The 27,399-nt window shown below is 38.7% G+C and overlaps 2 protein-coding genes across 4 annotated transcripts in view; one reads left to right on the plus strand and one right to left on the minus strand.

Annotated features, from left to right (window-relative positions):
- LOC142335945 (mediator of RNA polymerase II transcription subunit 13-like) overlaps positions 1-27,399 on the plus strand; it is a 177,974-nt gene that overhangs the window by 148,282 nt on the left and 2,293 nt on the right. For both annotated transcript variants that reach the window (XM_075384355.1, XM_075384356.1), the window contains exons 12-17: positions 1,228-1,464; positions 1,755-2,146; positions 2,330-2,455; positions 9,407-9,882; positions 10,329-11,287; positions 11,764-11,958. In XM_075384355.1, the coding sequence (XP_075240470.1) occupies positions 1,228-1,464; positions 1,755-2,146; positions 2,330-2,455; positions 9,407-9,882; positions 10,329-11,287; positions 11,764-11,958 (2,385 nt within the window). The remainder of the gene's footprint in view (positions 1-1,227; positions 1,465-1,754; positions 2,147-2,329; positions 2,456-9,406; positions 9,883-10,328; positions 11,288-11,763; positions 11,959-27,399) is intronic.
- LOC142335952 (histone acetyltransferase type B catalytic subunit-like) overlaps positions 1-27,399 on the minus strand; it is a 182,460-nt gene that overhangs the window by 59,520 nt on the left and 95,541 nt on the right. The window lies entirely within an intron of this gene.

Raw genomic sequence — 27,399 nt, forward strand, 5'->3', positions numbered from 1 at the left:
GCCAAACTTATATGCCCTTATTCTTGATTGTTAGTCTTGAGTTTTTGATTTTTAATATCAATTTTGAAAAAGCTCTTTTAGGGCTTTTTCCTTATAGACCGTACGTGTCATAAAATTGACAGTCCGAATATAACCGAAAAAAGTCTAGTGGTCTATTTAAGGACTGGTGGTCGATCTGTCTGTCTTATTTCTTTAGTTGTTTCTTTTCATGGAAGGCCACAAGCGTCTATCGCGGTTATTTTTCGGCACTCTGCCGGCTATGTTTCAATGTTCCATTTAAATGTTCTTTTTCAATGTTTTTCGATGACTTTGAGTTTTCGTTTTTTTTCTGTGCGGCTGTAAGCTTCATTTTTGTTTCCCGCGAATATCTACGTCGAATTCTAATCATAATCTGTGGTTTTTGCTCAGTCTGTATGAGTTGTTCAGAAAGTTAGACTTTAGTCTTTGTTTTTTGTTTGCAGTTGATTTCATAACGCATAATGCATATCTGAGAATCATAACTGATAATTGTTTACAGCAAAATTTCGCGGTGCTTTTTAATGCTTTTTTTAGTTTGAATTTGTTTCCGTTTATTTCCACAAAAATTTAAATGTTGCAACAATTCAATTCAATTTTGTGAAGCTTTCTCCAAAACTAAAGAAATGTGAAATTGCGCAAATGCTGCTTTTTTTTGCAGCCGAACGATTTTTTTGTTTTCAAACCCCAATTTCATTTTTTTTAAAATTCAGCTGTTTCTAAGATTGTTGCTTGCCTTATGCTTTCGTTATGTCTTTTTGGTCGCGGATTTGATTTCAAGGTTCTTAGGTATTTGAGGTTTGTTTTTTTTGCAGCAATTAGCAACTTCAGTCCATTCAGTTTTTGTTCGAAAAAATTTTGGCATTTTTCAACGTCACAATATTAACTTCGATTTGACTTCTCGAGTTACTTTTTTGATCTTGACTTCTTGATTTTTGTGTGCCTTAAGTTGCTCGTATTCAGAATTTGGATCAGTTAGAGCGATTGTAACATAAGCTAGCACAAGCCCCTGATAGCGGAGTCTTTAATGGCTAAGTCAGATTTTTCTCCCATGAAAAATTATCTAGGCTACAGGCCCCTCTTAAATTGTTCTGCTTATCGTTCGGGAGCAATTTTTGCCCCATCCGCCGTTTTATGTTTTCAATTAGCCGCACGGATAAAGTGGATTGACTCCATTATGATCATTGCTGTATTGATGTTTATGTGCTCTAGGTGCTGGGTTGTTTGGAGAGGATGAATTCGAAGTAGTAAGTCGGACAACTTACAGAAGAGACAAGACTCTACTGCCATGGCAGAGTAGTCAAAGTCTCATCAGACTCATCAATGAGCAACTCACCTCCACCTGTTCTCTCCTGCCCAAGTTCAATCTCACAACTGTGCTCGGTGTTGACAAGAAGCTCTACAGGAGCACCAAACCCAAGAAACTCCAGTTCACTCAGAGGGAGCTCGGTTAGTTCTGATGTATAGACCTCTCATGAAAGTTAGCTATCTATGGTCAAGCTGAGAATTATGAATCGAATTTTGTTTTGAGTTGTAAAATTTAAGAAATTTGTGACCCATCTTATTAAGATCCAGCTGAAACATATATAAACAGATGCAAAAGCATTAACAATTAAAATATCGAACGTTGACTTGTCTATAAACGTTTAGTTTTTCTGCTATTCGAATTTTTTCTGCAACTCTGACAATGGGTTGTAGTGAATAAAAGTTCGTTGACCAAGTTACCTTGTTTTTTGCAGACGGTCGTCTCAGCATCAAGGAGGCAATCCATTTCTCTAAGTTCACAGTTGAGAATCCAGCGCCTGCCACCGCAATAGACATCAAGAAGCTCCGCTTTGACGAGTGGCTGCTACAGCGGGACCATTCCATAGTCTACTCAAACGAAGGCACTCTTTCCAAATCCATGGCATCAGCAGTTGCTGCCGTTGGCCGCGAGATCAAGGAAGTGTGCTCCCACTTTGCCACTGACTGTGCCCCAAAAGCTGACGGACCTTTGACGTGGGCGCAGTTCTACAAACACTCTGGTGTCTACACTGCTCAGGACCTGAAGCCCCTGCCCGTGCCCTCTCTCATGGTGGCCACAAGTGATCATCACAATACCTCCGTGTCACCTTTTGCCCTCTCATTCTGGGTAAGCTAACATTGGTCATCGGGGGATCCGCAATCGCTTTCAAACTGATGCAACATCGTATTATGAAACAAAGCGTCCTAAAAGTCATGAATCTTACGTGAATATAATTGCGCAACATAAGCTGTCCTGACTTCTATCTAGTTGAAGGTTGTCTTTCTTCTGACTGAGTAGTGTATTGTTCAGGAGAAAATGGTGCTGGAGCCCTTCAGTGGGAGTAGGACTGTATTCTACATTGCAGTGTGTCCCAATGATGCTACAGTAATAGAGGGAACTCGCAGATTCCTCAGGGAATTGTCATCAGTCTATCAAGTAAGTGGTATATTAACCAACGAAAGCTAATTTACCTGAACCTAAGCTATTAAAAAAAGGTTAGAGATCATAATAAAATGATGAAACTAATTCTATAAAGATTGTTGCAGTTTTTGTCTAGAGAAACAGGATAAGCTGGTAAAGACCATGAATATGCTTTTTAATAGCCGCACAGCGATAGCTGGGGCTATTATTGGCCTTCTCTTGGTTTTTTACGACTCGAAGAGGAGTATTGGTTTTCTTAAGGTTTTTTTTTTACCGGAAGTACTATTCGTTCAGACGATGTTTTGACCTAAAAGCGAAAGCGAGTAAAATTGCAGTGTGAACTAATTTTTTCTGAGCGAGAGAAGTTTTTTGATCATGCGCTGCGTTTAGTGAATGACTTTTTGACATTGAAAATTAGTTTTTGACTGAATGGCACATATAGATAACCGTTTTTAGCCGTTTTTTCGTCTAAGTGGCCTAGTTTTTTTGCTTGTAATTTGGTTTTTTGTAGAAATAATTTTTAATCGATGCTATGTTGAAATGTAAACCCCGGAAATTGTTAGCACAGTATTTTGCATAGCCTGAAATTGCGTTTCAAATGCGAAATTGGCACATATTTCTGATTTTTTTAGTTAATTTTTGGCTTTTTTTTTCTATTAATTTCTTCATTTTTGGATCTTTTAGCTGTTTTTGGTCAAAAATCAGTTAATATGGCAACTTCTGATAATTCATATACTCAATGCCTCTTTCTACCTCGATGTAATTTTGTTTCATAAAATTGTACATTTGCTAATCCGATTTTCGTAGTTTTTTGCAATTTTTTTTCAGTTTTTTGTTTGTATTTTGCTTTTAATTACTAGAAATAGTATTTTGGGGAACATGAGGGACTTTAATTTTGTTTCAATAAAAATTCAATCATTTTTTGGTGTTAAGTTTTTGAAAAAAAAAACAGATAAATTTTTTTCATAAATGCAGTCTTAAATTTTTGCAAAATGTTTCATTGTTTCGTATGTCTGAATTCTGCTTTTTCTTGTTTTATTCTGTTCAGCAAGCTGGATTTTTGTCTCGAATGACTCGTTGTTTTTTCTATGTCTCGAATGCTGATCAATGAAATGTACTCGTTTTTCTTGATTTTTTTAAATTTGATTTTTAACTTTCAAAAATCAAGTATTGGTCTTTTTGTTACGGTGTTCCTAACATTGTGTCCATATTCTTCACATTCTCGTTTGTATCATTCTAGTTTTGTCTGGCACCTACTTTTGTTTTCGTTATATTAATTTTTTCAGTTGTTAAAAAATTGAATGAATTCAGCTTTTTCTTAGATCTTGGTTTCTTCGGTTTGCAATTGATTTAATTCAAAATAAGGCAGTACTGGGAGTTTGCTAGAAAGCCTTTTCCAACTTTTCGACGTATTACAATTGCAATTTTTTTCCGGGCTTGGTATTGTTTTTAGACGATTGTTTGCCTTTGAATATTATTCTGTTGCTTTTGTTTTTCTATGATTAATTTAATTAGTATGAAATCATGTTGTCTAGCATATATACGACAAGGAATAATCATGTATTATTTTTGTCTTAATAGCCGTGATTTGAAATCCAATTGTAGTGGTTCTCTGATTCTTAAGTTTGAGCATTCTTTTGAATTATTTTGAATTTCCTGTCTTTTTTGAAAAGTTTTTATCTAACGTTTGCTTTCGCGATCTTTTTGAGATTAGAATCATCAATTATCTGAGGGCAATTGATGGCCCTGTCAGCTTTGTCATGTTATCAGTTTTTTGACCATCCTAAATATTTCAGACTTTTTTAACGTTACCAAACGTTTTCAATAATAAAATTTTGCTGCATTTTCTTTCTCTTGGTGACAGTGGTTTAAATTTTACCGATTTTTAGATCAGACCCGCGGAGGTAATGAGTTAATGGTTTAATACAAAAGGCAATGGCTTCAGCTTTTTGTAAAGTTTTGGTGCTTCGAGTCGCTTCCGGAATTCTTCCGGCTATGTTTTTTATTTCGTCGTCATGATTTTTGTTAAGACCATATGACGTCACAGCCACTTTTTGTTCATTCGTTCATGCAATTTAAACTGAATTGCATGTGTGACGTCATTTTTCGCTCTTAGTGGAGCGAGTTTTTTGTTCATTCGCGTGATAAAATTTTTGGTCACACTTGACTTACCTCACTCTCAAAAATGACTTCCTCGCTTTGAAATTGACTTTTATTTTCTTTAATAGATAAAGAGATAAGGTCAAATGGGTGGGTGCCACTCTAAATGAAGGTTATTTGAGATCAGCTAATAGAGGCAGCAATAACTTATACAGATTTTTAATCAAAATATAACAGATCAGCCTTCAATGAAAAGACGAATTTTTTTGGGTCTGTCTTTTTTACTGTCTTTTTAGACTGCCGATCTACGAATCTATTGCGGCTATTTTGTGGCAATCTGCCAGCTATGTTTGAACTCCTCCGTCTGCCCACTTTTCTTGCCTCCTACATGTAGTGACGTTAGCATCCTTAAGTTTCTAAGTTTTAACTTTTTCTAAGTATTTTTGCTCTTTTTCTTTAATAAGAGCTCTCAGAGGACACTGGTTGAAACTAAGTTTTGATAGGGATCGTTTATCCTGTCAAGTGAGTTGTTTTCTTGTTAATACCCGCTAAGCGATAGCTAGGGCTTTTATTGGCCTTCTCTTGGTTTTTTACAACTCAAAGAATTTGAATTGTATTGGGGCGCTGTCTTTTTTTTAAGATCTGACACATTTTATGATTTTTGAAGTCAAATTGGAGTAGTGATTTTGGTCAGGCCGAAACAGGAAGTGGAGCGAAATAGCGAGTAGTTTTGCGGCGTGAAATTTTTTTGCTCTAATTTTTTAAAGTTGAGTGAGAAAACGGTGTTTGAACAAAATTTCGCTTTCTCGCTTGCGGTTTTTGTTCACATGCGGCAGTTTCACTTTGATTAATAGCCGCACAGAGATAGCTGGGGCTATTATTGGCCTTCTCTTGGTTTTTTTATTTCGTCGTCATGATTTTGTTACGACCATATGACGTCACAGCCACTTTTTGTTCATTCGTTCATGCAATTTCAACTGAATCGCATGTGTGACGTCATTTTTCGCTCTTAGTGGAGCGAGTTTTTTGTTCATGCGCGTGATTAAATTTTTGGTCACACTTGACTTACCTCACTCTCAAAAATGACTTTCTCACTTTGAAATTGACTTTTATTTACTTTAATTCAAAGAGATAAGGTCAAATGGGTGTATGTCACTCTAAATGAAGGTTATTATAGCTGCGAAGCTGTAAGCTGAGCGTAGCTATATTGCGGTGCTCTTGATTTTTTACAATTCAAAGAATTTGAATTGTATTGGGGCGCTGTCTTTTTTTTAAGATCTGTTCACACATTTTCATGATTTTTGAAGTCAAATTGGAGTAGTGATTTTGGTCACGCCGAAACAAGAAGTGGAGGAAAAAAGCGAGTGGTTTTGCGGCGTGAAATTTTTTCGCTCTAAATTTAAAGTAGAGTGAGAAAACGGTGTTTGAACAAAAATTCTCTTGCTCGCTAGTGGTTTTTTGTTCACATGCGGCAATTCCACTTGTTTACTGTTTCTTTCGATTTTTTGGATTGGATTTTTTTCTAAATGGTTTTCCCAATCCATTCACAGCTCATTCTAGGCCTAGTTATTTGTTTGAATTAAATCTTCATTTCTCGCTTGTGGTTTTTTTGACATTGTTTTTTTGTTTTTCTTATTTTTTGATCTGATTTTTTAAAATGGTTTTCCCAATCCATTCGTAGTCCGTTCTAGGTCTAGTTTTCTGTTGTGTCAATAAAAATTCTTTGAATTGTACGTCAGGACTTGTCCTGCTATGTTTTTTTGTTTCGTCGTCTGACGCTCTTTTTTCGTTTTACATTTGTTCACACAACAATGCTGAAAAAGTCAAATTTTCTGAATGACTTCTTCCTCTCACTAACGGCATTTGCGCGCGTGACGTCATTTCTCACTCGATTTAGCGAAAGTTTTTAGGTTATTTGCGTATTAGATTTGGATTATACGTGACTTACCTCACTCAATAATTTGACTTTTGCACTTTAAAACTTAAGTTTAATTTGAATTTGTTTAAGGTCAAAGGAACTCATATCTGCAGCAAAGGTCTCTAATAAGAGACTTCTGTGGAATGAATTTTGGCAAGCTTTATTAATTTATCGCTGAATGTTTTTTAGCCTAGTTTTTTGAGCGGCGTCGATTTTTTTTCAATTTAGATCTGTATCTGTTTCTATCTCTATTATATGGCACCCAGGTCTATTCTTTCGCAGCTATTCCGGCAATCTGCCGGCTATGTTTTGAGATCAGCTAATAGGCAGCAATAACTTATACAGATTTTTAATCAAAATATAACAGATCAGCCTTCAATGAAAAGACGAATTTTTTTGGTCTGTCTTTTTTACTGTTTTTTTTAGACGGCCGATCTACAAATCTATTGCGGCGACTTTCTGGCAATCTGCCAGCTATGTTTTAACTGTTTTCGATTTTTTGGGTTGCATTTTTTTCTAACTGGTTTTGCCAAATCATTCATAGTCTGTTCTCTGTCTAGTTTTCTGTTTACTCAATGAAAATTTTTCGAATTGTACGTCAGGACTTGTCCTGCTATGTTTTTTTTATTTCGTCGTCGCGATTTTTGTTACGAACATATGACGTCACAACCACTTCAAATCTGCTTTTTGTTCATTCGTTGTATGCAATTTCATTTGAAGTGTGTGTGTGACGTCATTTTTTGCTCTTAATGAAGCGAGTTTTTTCATTCGCGTGATTAAATTTTTGATCACACTTGACTTACCTCACTCTCAAAAATGACTTCCTGACTTTGAAATTGACTTTTATTTACTTTAATTCAGAGATAAGGTCAAATGGGTGTTTGTCACTCTATATGAAGGTTATTTGAGAGCAGCTAATAGAGTCAGCAAAAACTTATAAAGATTCATAATCAAAATATAACATATCAGCCTTCAATGAAAAGATGATTTTGTCTGTCTTTTTTACTGTTTTTTTTGAGACTGCAGATCTACAAAGCTATTGCGGCTATTTTCTGCCAATCTGCCAGCTATGTTACTATCTTTTTAAGACTGCAGATCTACAAAGCTATCGCGGCTATTTTCTGGCAATATGCCGGCTATGTTCTCAATTGCAGCTCAGTAGCCGTAGCAAGGACTGTCAGTGGTCTAATGGTGGTTTTAATTTTTTATCTCCGTCGACTATCATTTTGGCTGATTGATAACTCTTCAAAATCTTGTAAAAAAATTGCTCGATGATTTCTACCTGTCACCAACTCAATTGTACGATTGACGTCGAATGTTAGTGTGGCCTGAGTTTCAGGGAAATATGTTGACCGATTTCTTTAATGATCACAAACTTAATATTTCTTCGAAAACAACTTTCGGCTTTGATTATTACCAAAAAAAATGGTTCGCGGATAATTTGTTTTTGTTATTTCTTCCTTTTTGTCAACCATTCGACTTGTTTTAAAGAGTATAAACATACTGAAGTCATAGTTTTAGTTTTCAAGTGATTTTAACATAAACGCGTCTGATTAAAATTAATCTCCCATTTAAGGCAGAATTGCATTTTGTTTTTCGGACAATAAATTCCGGAACATTCCCTATTGGTTTCATTTTGCCAATCAAACGCTCCTATGTTCTAAAAACGTCAGATATTCAGCTCACTAATGCGCTCACTGATCAGTGTTTTTTTCCTCTAGAGATTGCTAAGATTAATGTCACACCCACCGAATTCAAGTCCTCTGTTTGTAATTACTGCTAGCTATGGGGAGCTCCCCCTAATGCTAGAATTCATAAGCCCCAGTTTTCTACTACCGACGCCAACTGATCGCCGGTTATTTGATAGCATGTCGCCCACGTTAGTTGGTTAGGTTCTTAGAGCCTTAGTGGTCTCTAAGTAAGCGATTAGTCGAAGCTCTTGAGGGGCATTTTTGTGTGCAGTTGATATAAGGTTTAGGTTTCAGCTATAAGCTAGTACCTGCCAAAGTCAATCCCTCGGCTGTCTTTTGTGGAGGAATTTTTTCCGGCGTGTCGATTATGTTTGTAACGGTTGCGCTCTTGGTGATGCTGCTGAATAGCGCCTAATGCTTGCCAAGTGCATTCGGGTGTGATTTTTCAAAACGCCTGGGTCAGTGTGATATCAAAAGTATCTATCCTATGAAATAATAATTGCCAGCTGTTGTTTAAATAAACTAATTTTTTTTCGAGTAAACTAAATAGGATTTGTATCAATTATTTTAGGCCGATTGACCTGTAGGTCTTTTTAAAGCAATTTTCTGTACGGTTGAGTATTCGTCTGACCGTTTCGACCACTTTCTACCACTTTTCGACAGAATTTTACATGCTTGAAATCTTGATTTTTAATTGCTCTCAAACAAAATTTGTAGCAGTTATATCAGTCCTGTAAACTTTTTAATACGATCTTTTTGCTTGGAAGCTAACGTGTCTTCTCTAAGTGTACAAGTCACCCAGAGTTGAAAGGAGGTCGCTTTTTGAATCCCACCCTCGGCGGAATTTTTTGCACCCATAAACAAAAATTTATCTAGGCTACAGCCCTTGAATTAAATTGCCCCGCCTGTCGTTCGGGAGCAATTTGTCGGACAATAGTCGGTTTGTTTTTATTACTTCAATTATTACCGGAGATCTTTTTCAATTGACTTGAAGCCCCAGATAAACTAAGGCAGAATTTTCGAAATAACATTCTATGTATATACTGAATAGCAATCTTGTATCATAAGATAAACTTGACGTAACCTCACAGAGAAGCTCTACTAGTGCAATAACAACATGGATAGAGAAACGAAGCCTCCAGGAACAAGAAAGAACAAGAGAATGAACTATAAAAGAGGTTCCGGCTCGAACCCAGTATACTCCATGTTCACAGTACTTGCAACTGCGTAGACACGTAATTCCGAAGTGATTTTTAGACGTGTCAAATGGGTGTGCATGTGCCGGCGCAAGTGCCCTCTGCTTCCATTGGTGGCCTGGACCACTTGGACATAATGATGTACCAGAAATCAGGGATACTAGTTGTCAGGGATAGTGCATCCGCAGAGGATAAGAAAGAACCAGGTGGCAACATTGGAACCAATGGGAACATGTTCTCAACGACAGGACGAGCTACCGCGGGAATGCCTCAAGGTGCCGATTCTGATTGGTGGAATACACTAGCCAACAGTACGCAATGCCGCGAGAAGTTGCTATCATTTGCCAGTTCCTGCCAGTCGCAGTTGAAACATTTAATCGAGAATGTGAACTTTGAACCGAGTGGAGGGTACTTTGCGTCGCTTAATGCCAACCACAGCGGTCAAGAGGGTGTTACAGTGAAGGAAGAGTATGGTAGTCATAATGATAGTAATGCTGCCTTTAACAACAATGTCAGGAGTGGGGAATTCCACAATGGGTTAGTACTCACTATATTTTGTTGAGGGTTTTTGATTGCATTCTGTGTTACTTCGTAACAATTATTGTATTGAAGCAAAGTTGCAGATGCATTCTGGTCAAGATGAATAACGGTAAAATATGTAGGAGGGGAATTCAAAGGTACCCTTCAAGTAATTTGCTCTGCGGTACGATTAGAACCAGAAAATGCTGATCAAAATTAGTTAGAGGGCCAAAATTGCTTTCATTTCTTACACTACAAAACTAGGCTAAAATAAACTCTAGTATTATCATTTGAAGTCCCTTTATGAAGTAATTAGTCTCTTACAACCCCTCCCCATCCCCACCCTCCCTGCTGAAGCAGACTACTGCAGTTAAATCAAGCCTCTGCCTGTCGTTCGAGAGGATTTCGATTAACTTTGATTGTTCGAGATGATATTGTTGTGTGCTTATCGTGGTAGCATTTAGATACCTGGATGGCTCTTCTCCTTTCAAAGAACCATTGAGCACAGTCCACTCCCCGACAATGAAGACTGAAGACAGCAACACAATCCCGGCTAACAATGTGATAGAAGGCTCGCCCATTTCCTCGGGCAGCTATTTGAACAGAAACAAGAGTCAACCCAGCACTCTAGTCATATACATGATAGACCCCTTTTCACATATGAACTCTAATAAAACAACCCCATCAAATGCTTCTGTTGCATCATCACTAGCCTGTCTGAAGACTTTTCAGACAATTGTGGAAAAACTTCCAGAGCATTTACAGCAGAAGTGTGTGTTACAACTACTGCCCTTGTCGACGGTTAATTCATTCACAAGTTGGAGAAATTACGCTATTAACAGGAAGCTTTTAAAGGCTTATTGCTTTTCTATATACTCCAAGTGCAGTACCAACTTACTTCGCCTCGTGCCTTGCAAATCGCTCACAAGTTTCGGACCTTCAGCTGATAAGAGCGGAAAATATGCGAAGTATGGGCTTAAAGCGACCACCTTCACCCCTCCCTACACTTTGATGCCGACCAAAGTTACCTCAGATAGCAATAGTTCAACCTCACATCAAACACTCAACATGGTCACCGACTTTGCCAATAATGATTCGACGAATTCGGGACAGGATACAAACGTTCTCTTCGTGACTTACTGTCTATCACATGATCATAGGTGGATACTGGTGACGTGTACGGATCTGATTGGTCAGATTTTGCATGTGAATACAATTAATGTTGAAAGTGTGTTGCCCTCGAGTTCGACAAACAGGCGAAGGTCGACATCTGCGAAGCAACAGCAACAACAGCAGATGGAGCGAAGGGGAGCTGGTCTTGAGAAGGTGTGGGAGTTCGTGTTATCAGTCATCTCCACAAGTGCAATGTGTTGGAGGGTCGTCATCGGCAGATTCGGACGCCTTGGCCACGGCGAGATTAAAGGTATGTACTGAGTTGCAAGAAGTAATGAACTTAGCGCCATTGAGTAAGTTACTTAAAAATTGACCTCGTGTCAAAAATTTTCATCTTCCAAAATACCCAATGCCATAATGCCCAATAAAATTCTTCCTTTTCATATCCTAACCTGCAATTACCGTGTTGCAAAATAGCGTCTCACTATACTGAAGAGACCACAGCAAAATCAAGTTGAAAAGCTATTATGAAATTACAATATCTTACCTGTATTGTTACAAACAATAAATTGGTCTAAAGCTATGATATGATGCACCCACATATAGACGTTTTTGACCCGTTCGCCATTAAAATCAAATCAACGACAGAACTATTCTTTTGTGTGTTTGCTTTCTTATTACGGCTACCGAAATGGTCCATCGCGGCTATTTGCTGACTGCCGAGTATGTTGAATAAAGAACCAAGATGAATTTTTTAACCTTTAACAAAAACTTGTGTTCAACTAGATTGGCAGACGATGTTGAGCAAACTATCGCTGAGCAAGTACTCACAGTCACTGAAGAGTGTGTGTACTACATGCAAACTGCAGGCAGAGGCATGTAGTGCAGCAGCATCTAATGGCTCTTCTTCCTGCTCTGCCTCTATCTTGTCTGTGTGCCTGGTGTCTCTTGAGGCAGCATCACACTTGCAACTGTTTCATGGTAAGTACCCTTTGGTCCTAGCAATTGATAAAGTGCATTTTTATGGATGGATGCTTTTGGTTGCTCTGAGTCGAATTTAAAAGCTTGAAAGACTTTTTATGTTCATGCAGGTCTTCTTTGCATGAGGCAACTCGACTAGGGTATTTACTGTTTCGGTTTTTGAGCAGTTTTTTTCTAAACGTTTTTCCCAATCCATTCATATCCAGTTTAGGTCTATTTTTTTGTCTGGTCAATAAAAATTCTTAAGAATTTCTGCTATGTTGTTTAATAGCCGCACAGCGATAGCTGGGGCTATTATTGGCCTTCTCTTGGACCCTCGCGTTTTTTATTTCTTGCACCCTCGCGATTTTTGTTACGACCATAGGACGTCACAACCGGTTTCAAATCTGCTTTCTGTTCATTCGTTCATGCAATTTCAACTGAAGTGCGTGCGTGACGTCATTTTTCGCTCTTAGTGGAGCGAGTTTTTTGTTCATTTGCGTGATTCACCTCAATCACAAAAATGACTTCCTCACTTTGAAATTGACTTTTTAATAGCCGCCCTCATCTTCTCAGCCGGCTATTATAGCGCTCCTATTTTTTTTTACTTCGTCGAATAAAAAAATGTTTCGCTTTACCTCATTTTGCCGCTTTTTCAACATTTTGTGTGATATCTTTTTGACTTCTCTAGGCTAGTTTCTCTCCTCTCATTCTACTAAAAGTGATTCTGAACATCAGTTGATCAGCAAAGCAATTCAAAATGAACAGAGTCAGTATAAAAAATTGAAGTCAGAAGTAGAAACGGGATAAACCCATAAAGCCCAATTTTTGATGCCCGCTATTTGAACGTCGTTCCTATAAGTCTTAGTTACCATCTCTAATGCTTATTGGTATTGATAGTAGCCCCTGTAGCCTCTCTCTAAGAAACAGAAGTACGTTATGTTCAACTACGAAATGCCATCAAAATAAATCGGACTTAAAAATTGTTTTTGTACAAAAATCTTTTTTTCTATATCTTCTATTCTTTCAATCCCAATCATGCTTATTGGAATCAACGGTAGCTATTTTCCGCCAATCTACCGGGTATGTTATTTAATTTAATTCAAAGAGATAAGGTCAAATGTGTGCATGTCACTCTAAATGTAGGTTATTAGAGAGCAGCTAATAGAGGCAGCAAAGACTGTTACAGATATTTAATCAAAATATAGCATCAGCCTTCAATGAAAAGACGAATTTTTTTGGTCTCTTTTTTACTGTTTTTTGAGACTGCAGATCAACGGAGCTATTGCAGCTATTTTCTCGCAATCTGCCAGCTATATTTTTAATTGCTCTCAAACGAAGTCTGTAGCAATTATATTAGTCCTGTTGGTCGTTTTTCTCCTCTCACCGTCCCCCCTGATGTTGCACTTTTTTCATTTTAAAATTGTTCACACAGCAAAGATAAAAAAGTTTATGATTGAATTTTTTCTCTCACTAACTATTTTTGCGCGCCTGACGTCATTTATCACTCTCTTTAGCCAAAGATATTAGGTAATTTGTTGGATTAGATTTTGATCATACCTGATATACGGCGCGCAAATTTAATTATTTCGCAGCTACTCCGGCAGTCTGTAGCCAATTTTTTTTCACAATATGCAAAGATTTTGCTTGGCGGATCTGCTAGAACTCTTTCGATTGAACGTCTTGAGTGACTTTTTCACGCTTGACTTGTCAATTTTTGGTTGACCTAAATTGCTCTCAATTAGAAATTAAGTCTGCGTTGCTAAATCCAAAGCGATAGTAAACTAGAGATCATAAAAGCCGTTTAGTCGAGTGGTAAGTGCTGCAGTCCAGAATGTCGGAGGCCGGGTTTGAGTCCATAACAAGTGGTAGTTCCTGCACCCTTACAGAAATATTCATCCATGCTAAAGCCTTTGAATTGAAGTTCACGATCTGTTGTTCGAGGGCTACTTGCCCGACTTCAGTCGGTTTTATGTTTTTAACTGCGAATTGAATGGATTACTTCAGTTGAGAATATGTTGTAGATTTAGGTTTCAAATGGTTAGTTTGCTCTACAATTTGTGCTATTTTTCAGTAGTTTCTCTGCTCGTTTACTGGCTCTCGAAATTGTTTAAAATTAAAACTAGAGTTGTGGGAGTCAGAGTCTCATCTCATTCACTGAGAGTGATTTAGTAAACTTCAACTTTTTGACGCCTTTACTTTTTGCTTTTCTTGCTGTCCCAAATTTTAGAAGAGTTACGCATTTGTTTTTAACTGCTATCGAACAAAGTTTGAAGCAATTGTTGTATTTGTGTTGGTCTTTTTATGCAAAATCTTTGCTTGTCTGTTTGAGTTTTTAAGTAAATTTTGATCTTGCGTGATGTGTGATCTCTCTCCTCTCATTAACAAGTCAGCAGCTGAACTCAAGTGGTGGCAGTTCACAACTAAAGTCCAGTTTGAATTGCGCCAAAATTGGTGTAATTTATCACTTTCTTTTTTATTAGTATTGATACTGATATATAATAATCTCTACTGATGTCATTTGGAGCCCGCCTTATTGAATTTAGTTCCTCCCAACTGAAGCCGGCCGCAATAGATTTGAGCTCCCACTAGTCGTATAAAAGCAATTCTTCCGACCCTAGTCGATTATATTGCAAATGGTAGATACAAACTGTAGATGCAAAATGAAGAGCTAGTATCGTTGCAATTTTTGTTTCTTTTACATATGGCGCTCAGTGTTCGTTTTTTTTTTACGTCGCAAACCTCAAAAGATATATTTTTCATTTTTAAATAATTATCCAACTGTTTCTCTTATGATTATCTTGATTAGTTTCTATCTTGAATTAAATTACTTATTGGCAGTAGCTTCTAGCAAGCAATATTTTATATGTGTGACATCGTTTGTTACTTTCTGAATGAGTTTTTTTAGGTAATTCGTGTGATTTTTTCACCATAAATGACTTTTCTTACTCAATAAAAATAAATGTTGCGCTCATCTAAGAAATGAAAGAATATAAAACATGATGTGAAATTCAATGAGGTCACCAAAACGTTTGATAATTGTATGGTTCTATTAGTTGAAAGGAATTAATAGTTGAATGGCGCTCCCTTTTTGCAATTCAAAGAATTTCAAGTGTATTGGTTCTCTGTGTTGTTTTAAGATCTGCTCACACTTTTTTCAACTTTCTTTTCAATGAGAAGTCAGTTTAAGGTAGTGATTTTAATGTTTAAGGTAGCGCGAAAATAAAGTAGTTTAAGGTAGCGCGAAAATAAAGTAGTTTTGAGCGTACCTTTTCAAACTGCTTTTACAATGAAATGAAAATGGTGTTTAAACATAGTTTTGGTTTTTTGAGAGCGGGTTTTTTTACGTTTAGTACTCTCACTTTGCTTCTGTCACAATTTTCTTTACAAAAAATGTCATGCTTCTGTTCTAATAATGCATAGTTGCAATTGTGTCAGCCATTCAAAAGGCAACTAATGGTTCTTATAAGCTTAGACGTTATTTCTCTTCATGAAATTTGAGATTTTTTTTTCTATTTTGGCGTTTTCTGTGGTTTTTGGTATTTAGTGTTATTATAGGTAGGTCTCAACGGATCTCTTTTCAGTCCTACTTAAAATTTTTTACAGATATGAATTGAAAACTAACGGTTTTACCGAGTTTGACAGATTTTTTTTTTCAAAAAGAAAACTAATTCTTGGCTTTTTAAAATCTTTTATCGTTCTTTTTATCGTTCCTTCATTTGGTCTCATTATAGACAGGCTCGAAATATCTCCTATGATTCAGAGTTGGTGACTTTGACATGGCCTGCTTTCAAATAACATCTTTTTTGGATTTCACTGGTTTTTGTTTTCTGTCACTTAGTCTCATCATTAATGATCGGTCTCATTTGCCCTTTCTGTTAGGTTTTTTTGAGCTAATCTAATATTTGCGATTCAAAACTAAAGTTTTTACCGACTTTTGTCACGAATTGTTTTCAAAAATTGTTTGACTTATATTTGCGAGTTCTTGTATTGTTTTAGTTGCTCGTCACTTAGTGTCACTAATGACAGGCATCTCGAGTCTCCAGTGAGTCATTTTTGAATCAATTTGATCTTTTTTTCGTAACTAACATTTTTCACGACCTTGGCAAGCCTGGTTCTGAAAACATTCTTGTGGTTTTTCGTATTTTTGTAATTGTCTTTTGTTGTTCTAACGCGTATTAATTGATGATCGGTCTCATTTGGTCCCTATTTGTGCATAATTGAATCTGTTTAATGGTTTACGCTCAGTGCAGATTTTTTTTTACTTTGAAACCGTTTGTTTGAGAAGGTTTTGACTTTTTTTCGTTGCGTTCATTTCGTTGCTCCTTGTGCTTCGTTGGTCCGCCAATTGTTTTCATTAAAACTCATATTTGCTTTCATTTAGTGGATAGTTCGAGGATAAAAATTGAAGGGTTCATTTTTAGTTGCTTGTTACAATGTCTTTGATTCCACCTTTTTTCAATGTCATCGTATAAGGAAATTCGTCAAATGTTCTTTTGTCCTTTTACTTAGTCTCTCAGTGGCTTTCTACAAGGTTGGGTTTGCGGTCCAAACTCCCATTATGTAAAGGTCTCTCACAGTTGACGTTGTGAGACATAATAACTTCGATCATTCTATATGTAATTGCTCTTGAACGAAGTTCATAGAAGTTAATATAAACGTGTCTTTTTTGTGCAAAATTTTTGCTTGACAATTTTGATTTTTCGAGTGACTTTGACGCCCTTGACTTTTTGCGTTTCGCGTGATCTAAAATTCTCTCTCAATCACAATTTCAAGCAGCAGAACTCAATTGGCGGCAATTTAATATTAAAAGTCAAATGAAAAGCGCGCCGAAACTGGTGTAGTTTTTACCTTTAATTCTTAATAGTGGTATATGTTAACCTCTAATGTGGTTATTTGAAGCGCACTATTGAACTTCTTGGTCCCATTTAGGCTCCCCTCCCTCCCTCCTCCCCCACCCCCGACTGAAGCAGGCTGCAATTGATTAGATCTCCCACTAGTCGTTTGAGAGCAATTCTTCCGACGTTTAATCTGTTATGTTTCTATAATGGAAGTGAAATAAATTTGTTTCAAGATTTTTGTAGTGATTTGTTTACTATCGTCTTTTTGAAATATTTTTTAAATCTGAAGCTCTTCAATTAAGGAGTCGGTTTCTGTTAATTTCATTTTGTTCGTTCACGCTTTTGTTCTACATAAATTACGGTTTTCACAGTTGGCTCTTGTCTTACTCGCTTGCTGTTTCAACTGAATGGCTTATAAATTCTTACACATGTTGAATTTTGTAATGTAGTGAGTACAGTCAAGGTGAAAAGAGCAAAATAAAAAAACAGATAAAGCCCTGTCATTAAGTCATAGTGCATTAGGTTATCGAAGTTGATTTGAGCGATTGCTATCTGGTATTAGGCTTGATGTTCTTCGGTTTAGAAGCTGAATTACTATTATTTTAGAAACTAACTGAAACTGCACACCAATTTAGAACTCTTGTTGACACTTAGAAACAAATTGTTTCATTTTTCTCTTCTTTTTTTTCGGTTTCAACCCCGATGTGCGTCAATGGCGGCAATTTCCCGGCAATTTGCTGGCTATGTTTTTACGTTTCGATCTATATCGCCTTTTGTCCGCAGTGACGGATATTGCCTGAGGGACCTAAGTCTCTGTCCAGTGTTTCTGAAAGCTTTACTAGTCTCTTTAAGTTTCGCCAAAACTATTGAGGAGGTATAAAATCATTGTATAGTAAGACTATTTTGGTAGGTGTAGCTATGCTCATTTTGTGTTACCGCTTTCTAACCTTCCATGCTGTTTTGTATAAATGTGATTCAGTTTAGAAGGTTTCAATCAGTGAGATATGTGGAAAAGATGGCCACTCTCCGAAACGAAAGTTTATCTTCTGACTATTAAAGACGATAGGATTAGGTTTTTAATGTTCTTTCAGCAAAATTTTCCATGTCACTTGCAATCAAATGCAACTCGAATTAACTCTTCTTGGCTTTGATGTTGTTTTATGTTTTCGGTGCTGACCAATTTAATTCAATACCTGAGCTCCTAATTTTTGTATGATAAAAGTTTGCCGCAATCAGAACTCCGAGCAGCTGTATTACAAGCACCGTTTTTACTCGATATTTATCAATTAAGTGGTTGGAATTCATTCAATATTAGCGCGACGTTTTTGATTATTTGGCGCCTGTCTTGGAAGTAGCGCTAAAGATCTGTTTTGATAGTGAGTTGAGGAAACGTGTGTTGTGTTAAAAGCCCTAGTACAGAAACAAGCATCCAAACTATTATTATGTCTACTTTACTGAAGTCACTTGTCTTGCCTGATTTTATATTCATTAAGCTTACTGCTATACAAGCAACGAAGTGGTAACAATCTCAAAACCAGAAGCTAAGTTACAACGGTTGCGAAATATTGTAATTGCTGTAATACTGACTTATGGGCCAAGGGTCATTCTAAGTAACTTATTTTTCGCAGATGGACTGAAGAGGAGCTCACCAGAAGGTATCGAAATCGTCTGTTGTTATATTTGATCACTTTACGTTGGTAAAAGTTAATCAAATTCAGAATCTATTTATGAGGGCATGACTCTTCTTAGGTTCCTCTTTAAAATACATGTGTTTATGCTCTTCGGCCTAAGTCTTGCATACCAAGACAACTTTTCATTAATATTTGTATTTCTGAAAGTCGCAACTATGGTAGCAAATCAAGCTCTATAAATACATCATAATTCGCGCCATTGGCACACAAGTTATGGTCAAAAACGGGAAATCCCTTACTATAAATAATATTGAAAGTGAACGTCAACCACTTCTGACTTCTTCAATAAAATCAACATATAAAAAGCTTCAACGAAAATAGGTTGGGGGAATGAAAATCATGAAATGAAAGGGTTTTGGAGGACGAAAGTGTAGGTGGGGGGAGGAAAATGAGGGTGTGGGGGGAGATGAAATATAAAGGAACTTGGTTCCTTTACACTCCCGGCAACAAAAGCAAGCATTTGATATGAAAATGTAAACACAATAAAGCAAAAAGTTTTCATTCCGACATTGAGTTTTGTGTGTGTGTGTGTGTGTGTGAGTGTGTGTGTGTTTCGATGAACTTGTTTCAGTGACCCTCCGGCGCACCTGACGATTGTGGGAACACACGGCTTAGGGTTACTGCTGGTCTTTGTACCATTCCTGTAGCCGTCTGGATGTCGAAACTCCTGGCTATCCCGTCTGAACCTCTGTGTGCGTTCACAATCTTCCCAAGAGGCCAGATGCCTCTGGGTGTGAACTCCCTGAGCACCCACACAATGTCACCTTCATCCAGCTCATCATGTGATCTTTGCCACTTCGTTCTCTTATTGAGCTCAGGAACATATTCCTTCAGCAACCTGCTCCAGTAGTGATCAAGTAGTGTCTGCGTCAACTTGAAGTCCTTAGTGGAGAACCGCTGGTTGCTGTTCACAAGAGGTTTCAAACACATGTGAGGTCGGCGAAGGAGGAAGTGATTCGGAGTAAGTGGTCCCTCATCTGAGATGCTGCAGCCCACATGAGTTAATGGCCTGGAGTTCAAAATTGCCTCGGCCTCTGCCACAACTGTCTGGAAAACTGAGAGTGTTAGTTTCCGACTGCCCAGCACTATTAGTAGACTCCTCTTCGCGGTCTGTATCAGCCTCTCCCAGACTCCTCCGAAGTGTGGTGCCAATGGAGGGTTGAAAGTCCACTGAATGTTCTGTTGAGCCAATTGCAGTCTGATGTACTCATTGTCTGGCTTGTAGCTTCTCTGGAACTTTAACTTCATTGCTTGGTTGGCTCCAATGAAGTTTTTGCCATTGTCACTCACAATGAGGTCAGGGTATCCACGTCGTGAGACAAATCTGCGGATTGTCATGAGAAGACAATCAGTTGAGAGGTCATGGCATACTTCTAGGTGGACAGCTCTGGTGACCAGGCATGTGAACAAGCAGACGTAGTGCATCTGGGTGCCCTCTCTCTTGTCCTCAATGTAGAAAGGTCCAAACATGTCCATTCCTGTGTTGACGAAAGGGTACTGCTTGTTTGCATCTGGAAATCTGAATTTAGGAAGATCGGCCATCTTAGGTCTCACATTGTCTGCCCTCCATCGTCTGCAAATGAAACAGTATTTCCCCAGACTTCGCAGCACTTTTCTCAATCCAATCATCAAGAATGTCTGTTGCAGGTGAGCCTTCACATGTTCCACACCCTGATGGCCACAGTCATGGTGCGCCTTTTCAATCAACAGTCTTGCAATTTTGCTCCTGCTATGGAGAAGAAGGGGATGTTTTGCATTGTAGGTTAGAGGTGCCTTGTTGAGTCTTCCTCCTACCCTCAAGAGTCCGTCTTCATCTAGAAAGGGTGTGAAGGGCATCAGCTTGTCTCCTTTCTCAAGATTGCCTCCCTTCAACAGTGCAGAAATTGTTCCTGAGAACAACTCGTTTTGGGACATTTTGATGAGGTAGTTCCTTGCCCTGTTCTCATCTGATGCAAAAGTGTTAGTGTTGGATGTCTCAGGTGATTTGTTTTGTCTTCTAGTTCGAACTTTTGCCCTGAAGCGTCTTATTGCCTGGAACACCATTCTAGTAGAGTTGAGCAGTCGACTCCATGTTGAAAACTTGTCAACCTCAATGACCGGCGTCTGAAGTTGTGTCGCTTGTGTGGCGCATATGTGGGGATCACTGTCCTCGGCAAAATTCCAAGAGTCTTGAGGTTTGCTCAGAAAGTCCGGTGGTTGGAGCCACAGCTTTGGTATGTCTGATGGGGTGAGGCCTCTTGTTCCATGGTCAGCGGGATTCATCTTTCCAGGTATGTGTCTCCAATTCTCATGGTTGGAATTCTCGTGAATTTTGGTTAATCTGTTGGCAATGTACATTTTCTGTCTTTGCTTGGATTGTATCCAACCAAGTGTAGCTGTGCTGTCTGTCCAAAAGTGTTTTGAACTTATTGTAGTTGTCATCTCGCTCTCACAGAACCCAGCTAGCTCTGCTCCAAGTGTTGCAGCTTCCAACTCCAGTTTTGGAATGCTCAACTGCTTGATCGGTGCCACTTTTGTTTTACTGATCACATATCGGGATGTGGAAGATCCATCGGCGTTCGTTGTCCTCACATAAACTATGGCAGCAATTGCACTCATTGAGGCATCAGTGAACGTGTGAAGTTGATGGGTTCCATTGGTGCTGGGAATCAAGCATCTGGGAATTTCAATTGGAGTCATGTTGTCGAACTCATCCATCCACTCCTGTAGTTCTTGTTGGTAGCATTCTGACACAGGTTGATCCCAGTTTCTTCCCTCTTTAATGATTCTTTGGAGGCTGCATCTAATTCTGATGGCAAAGGGTGATATCAGTCCGATTGGATCGAACAGAGAAGCTGCCATTGAAAGAACCTTTCTTTGGGTCATCTGTTGTCCTGTGTAGAGAAACTTCGGTTTTGCAAACATCAACTTGTCAGTTTTTGGGTCCCACGTCTGACCAAGGATTCTTTGGGCTTTCATTTCCGCCTTGTCTTCTTCCAGTAGGTTTTCTAATGCGGCTGGTCTGTTGCTCAAGAACTTCGTCAGATTGAATCCTCCTGTATGTAAAACAGTTTTGATCTCCTCTGCACTTCTGCGGGCCTCCTCTTCAGAAGGGTAGGTCTGCATGAAATCATCCATGTAGAACTGCTGCATGATTGATGTGTAGGCCTCTGGATGTTTTTGTTTGTGGTCATTTGCACACTTCTGCAGAACAAATATCGCACAAGAAGGTGAGCATGTGGCTCCAAAAATGAGTCGATTGTATTTGAAGATCTTTTCATTGCCATCCTCTGTCCAGAGAAAACGGAGATAGTCTTGGTCTTTTGGTTGGATGCCAATCTGCATGAACATTGCCTCGATGTCCGCTGTGATTGCCACTGAGTACTGTCTGAAGCGGAGAAGAAGGCCATGCAGGTTGCAGAGTAGATCCGGCCCTGTCAGCAATGCATCATTGAGTGAGAGTCCCTTATATTTGGAAGCAGCGTTTGTGACTCTGCGGATTTTGTCTGGTTTCTGTTTGTTGATCACTGGGTGATGGGGAAGGTACCAGACAGAGTGTCTGCAACTGGGGTCTGCAGTTGTGATGTAGTTTTTATCCAAATCTTTTTTGATTGTTTCCTCATAGCGGTCTCTCAAGTTTGTGTCCCTCTCCAACCTCTGCTGCAGAGCGTGCCACTGAACTTTGGCCATGAAGTAGTTGTTAGGTAGTGTGATGTCTTTCTTCCATGGAAGTCCAATCTGGTATCTGTCACCAATGTGTCTTATGGTATCATTGAGGATGGAAACCGCCTCCTTGTCATCTGAAGACTGTCCCTTTGAAGAACACTGATTGAAGTTCACTCCTTCAATTGTCCAGAAGAGCTGGAGAAGATCTTCATCTGGATCATCTTGCCGTCTCTTGATATGATTGAAAAGTGTTATGTTTGTGCTGTTTGACTGTCCGACCCTTTTCTGTGTGTACCTCTGAGGAATGGGCCCTGTCAGTGTCCAGCCAAGCAGAGTGTTGACTCCGTATGGTGTACCAGTGGGTCCCGTTGTGAACTGTCTGGGAACTGTTGCTGTGAATGCGTCTGCTCCAATCAGTATTCCGATCCGGTTGTCCCTGATTGTTGGAAATCTTATGCTCTGGAGGTGAGAATGGTCTCTGCAGATCTCATTCAACATTTCAATTTGAACTCTTGGCATGCGAAACTCGTCCATTGCTGTTGCGTACACAGGGATTCTGATCACAGGACAACTGCTGTACAAAGCTCCTATGCCGATCATGACATCTGCTGTTTTGACTGAGTGTTCACCATGAAGTGAAGCTAGTGGTAGGGTTATGTCTTTTGGTTGTTGAACTTGAAGTGCATCAGCAACCTTCTGTGTTATTTGAGTGTTGTCACTGCCACTGTCCAGCAATGCGTAGGTTTCAATGCAAAGATCTCTGTTGAAAAGTGTTACTGGTATTGCCTGCAACTGAATCTGCGGTCTGATCCAAGAAGTCTCCTGCTGGTTGCTGCAGGTGTAGTTTTGTTGCGGAGTAGTTGCCTGCTGCTGAGCCACAGTGCGTTGATTGCTACTCTGCTGTCTGTTGTTGTTGTCGTTCTGCGTGTTCATCGGCTGAGGGTGAAAACCATTTTTTTCCAGTTGCCCCTGTGTGAAGTACTGCTGTTAGATCCACCATGTCTGTTTTGAGTTCCACTCTGTTGGTTGTAGTTTGAACTCGTCTGCTGCCTTTGGTTTTCATTGTTAAAGTTACGTCCATAGTTTGACTGGTTTTGGTTGGTTTGGGGTCTGAAGTTATTTTGTGAGTTTTGGTTCCAGTTCCCATTTGGTTGTGCATATTGTTGCATCTGCCTTGCATCTGTCCTATGGAGTGTTGAGTGATGGAAGCCATTGCATCTGTCCACAAGGCACCTTGTTTTTGATTGACAGAGACCCTTTTCATGACCTCTTAGACAGTTAGGGCAGAGATTGAACCTTCTCACACAACACTGTCGGTCATACACTGTTTTCTCCAAGTATTCGGGACATCGACCAAGGTTGTGGTTTTGTGAGCAGAGTTGACATGACACATCTGCTGGCCCCCTTCTAGAAGAACTGTTCACTCTGGTTCTCTGGTTCCGTTGTGGGGAGATGTCCTCACACGCCTCTGCGTAGGAGTCAATCCAATCAGCAAAGTGGGTAAGGTTAGGTTGCAGCAAGGCTTGGCTTCTTGTGTGTTGATTCCATCTGATTATCATGGTAGCGTTCAGTTTGTCTCTGGCCATTCTCAGGACGGCTGAAGACTTGAGGTCAGCTTCAAAGTTGTGAAGCCTGAATGTTTGTACCAGTCTCCTCAAGAAGGATGAAAAGCTCACAAAAGTGTTTGGTTCGTCCAGTCTGGGTTTCGGCCACTTCTCCAATTGATCTAGGTATGCAGCAACAATATGCTGTGGTTTGCCAAACTTTCTGGTCAGTTCAGCGATAGCTTCATGGTAGTAGTCCCCATTGTATGAGTATCCACTTATGGAATCTCTTGCCTTATGTGTTACAGAGTTTTGGAGGTATGTCATTTTTTGAGCGTCTGAGAGGCCACTGTTGTTGTGAATGGTCGCTTTGAAGAAGCTGAACCACTGGTGCCATTTCAAAGGATCACCTGTGAAATTATCAATTGATATCTTGGGCAAACTCATTGTGTTCTGTATCATCAGTGCCTGGTGTTGCATCCAGTCTGGTGGAGAACTCGGGAAACTCGGGAAGCCATTGTATAGGTTGTTGTTAGAGCCGTTGTTATAGTGTACTTCATGCCCGGTACAACTGTTCAGTGGTTGTTGATTTTGTGGTGTGTACCTATGGCTCATGGTAGGACCAGCTTGGCTATTGATGTGAAAAGAAAGTGGTTGTTGCAAATGCCCAGATCTATCCTCACTCTCATGTTGGTTCTGTCCTCGAACATGGTTCTCTTCTCTCGATCGAATTGAATTTTGCCAGCCCTCATCTATTCTCAAGGCCCCTGTGAGAAATTCTCTGTTCCTTCCTCTCTCTTCAATGTTAAAAACGGGTTGAGAATTATCAGGGTCTTCTGAGTCGGACGAGTCAGCTTTGTTTGTTTCCTGATTGTTGCGGCTTGCCAACTGATGTTTCTTTTGTTTCATTGCTCTATTGCGTAAAGGGTAGTGTTTTCTCAGTAGATTAGGGGAAGGCGCTGCTGATGTGTTGAAAGCAGATTCAGTGTCACTTGCATCCGTTCTGTGTGCTTTTGTTCTTTGTTTGCATTTCAGCATGGTTATGTTTCTTTCAGCAGATTCATTAGCAAGTGTTGTCAACTCTTCACTTGTTAGCTGTAGCTTCATGAGTTCACTGCAACTTCTGTCCAACTGCTCTTTTTGAGACCTCAAAAGTTCCAAAGTTTCACGTAGTATGCTTAGACCTTCGTTACTATTGCTTTGTTCTTCGAAGAGGTCTTTTACTGCGTTCCACTCTATCACTTTCAGCTGAAGTTGTTGCTTGAGGCTGTTCTTTGCTGTTGATGATGCTTTGGACTTGTTTGGCATGTTGATTGTGTTAGCAGACTTTTCTTATTTTACAAAGTTTATACTGCACTGTTACTGCACTATGTTTCCTTGTAACAGCCCTATTCTAGTTTTTGTTATGTTAAACCTATTATTTAAATTAGGCTGTTGCTTACTGTGCTTAGCTAATGCTTTTGTTTAATGTTTGATTGCTATGTTTATGCTTGTCGCTATAACTAAGTGATGTTTGATACAGATATGCTGCTAATCTGAAGTTGCATAGAGTTAAACTTTTCCACTAATCAGTGAAATTCTTACAAACTTAGATAAATTAGATGTTTGTCTGGTTGCCTATTTGAATCTCGAGCGCGACAGAAGGAACCCTAACCAGTGGTGGTTAACTTTCGACTATTGTGTGTGTCTACTGACACTGGTGGGGGGATAACTTCACGTTCCTATAAACCTTAAGGTAGCAAGGGCATACCAGGCCTTGCAACTAATCCTAAGTTAATGTGTGTGTTGGTGGTGCTTTAAATTTCACCTAGAGGAGGACCTACTCCTTTCAAAACTAATGCGGAAAGATACTATATTGATCCAACGATAACTAGTCGCCTATTAAAATCCAGCCTTTGAAATGAAGACATTCAAATCCGCAAGCAAGACCAGCCCATCTGTCGTGACTAGGCATCCCACGCAAGCATCCTTTTCAGGAGAACTCTCATCTCAGTCTTCACTTCTAGGGCCAGATTAAAAATCAGTTTGATCATTTGTGATTGTGATGTTTTTGATTAAAAAGTGTGAAGTTATCAAAACCAGAGTTAAAAATGTGCTAAGTGTCAAATGTCTAAGTTCCCCCCTATAAAATCAAAAATTCCCCAGTCTGCGTCGAGCAAGTTTCAAAGGTCCTTTTTTGACCCTAGGATACGCCAGAAATGTTTATGCTCTTCGGCCTAAGTCTTGCATACCAAGACAACTTTTCATTAATATTTGTATTTCTGAAAGTCGCAACTATGGTAGCAAATCAAGCTCTATAAATACATCATAATTCGCGCCATTGGCACACAAGTTATGGTCAAAAACGGGAAATCCCTTACTATAAATAATATTGAAAGTGAACGTCAACCACTTCTGACTTCTTCAATAAAATCAACATATAAAAAGCTTCAACGAAAATAGGTTGGGGGAATGAAAATCATGAAATGAAAGGGTTTTGGAGGACGAAAGTGTAGGTGGGGGGAGGAAAATGAGGGTGTGGGGGGAGATGAAATATAAAGGAACTTGGTTCCTTTACAACATGTTTTCAGATAATGAAAGAGAAGCTAAAATTACAGGAAATGCTGAAATTAACAGTAACAAACTGAAATGAAAATTGATCATTTTGTTTCGAAGGAATTGGAGAAGAGTCAAGGTAAACAAGCGGTTTATATAGCTGCGAAATGGTAAGCTATATTGGAGTTTCCTGTTTTTTTACGACTCCCAAGAGGCGAGTTTTGGTCGAGTGTTATTTTCAGAATTCAATTACATTAATTTCTTGTCAACATGGGAATGACAACAAAAAGATTCAAGCAACGCTGAAGTAGTAAAAGGAGCAAAAGCGAGTATTTTTAATGCGTGAAGATTTTTCAAACTGCTTCTTAAGTGGAGTCTGAAAACAATGTTTGATCAGATTTTCTGTTTTTGAGAAGTTTTGTTCACTTTCGGTAATTACACTTCTGTTTTGACGAGTTTTTAAAGCAATTTTTTGCAAATGGTTTTAAAAGGCAATTTCTAACCGTTTCTTGTCTAATTCTCTGAATTGTGTTTTAGGACTTGTCCTGTTGTTTTTGGTCAATCTTTTTATATCTTTTTTTTGCAGCGACTTTCGAGTTTTGATTTTGATCATGCCAAAATTTAAGTGGAGCTTTATGTGTTTTATCTTGTCTCTTGTGCGCTCTTTTTTTACACCGCAAAACGCCATCGACAAATATTTTTCATTTAAATCTTTAGTTGATTAATTGCTCTCGAACGCAGTTTGAAGCATTTATTATGTCTTTTTTTGTGAGTGACGTCATTGTTGCGCATTTCAGTTTCATTGCCAATAAAGGATGCATGTATAGTGAACGGTTTTGATAAGGTTTAGCAAGAGTTGTAATTACAGAAATTGAAAATTGTCCGATGGGTATTCCATTTGAATTTTCAAAGTTTGAGTTCTGCTTGATCTAAGTTGCCATCTTTGACATTTTTATTTAATTGAACTCAATTTGCGGCAGTTCACGCAAATAAGAGTGCGAAAAACTGGTTGCATTTCAATTTAAATTATTGTTGTGGTCAGTAAAAAGCTCTGATAACATCATCAGAAACCGCAGCTATTTACGACAATCTACCGGCTATGTTTCCAATTTTAAAATCGTATCTTGCGATAAACATGGTTTTTGTAAAATTTTTGTATTCCTGTTTTGTTTACCCCATTTATGCTTTTAAGCGGGAGGGGGTGGT

The sequence above is a fragment of the Convolutriloba macropyga genome, chromosome 3, assembly GCF_964194025.1.
Source record: "Convolutriloba macropyga chromosome 3, txConMacr16.3, whole genome shotgun sequence".
Classification (NCBI taxonomy): Eukaryota; Metazoa; Xenacoelomorpha; order Acoela; family Convolutidae; genus Convolutriloba; species Convolutriloba macropyga.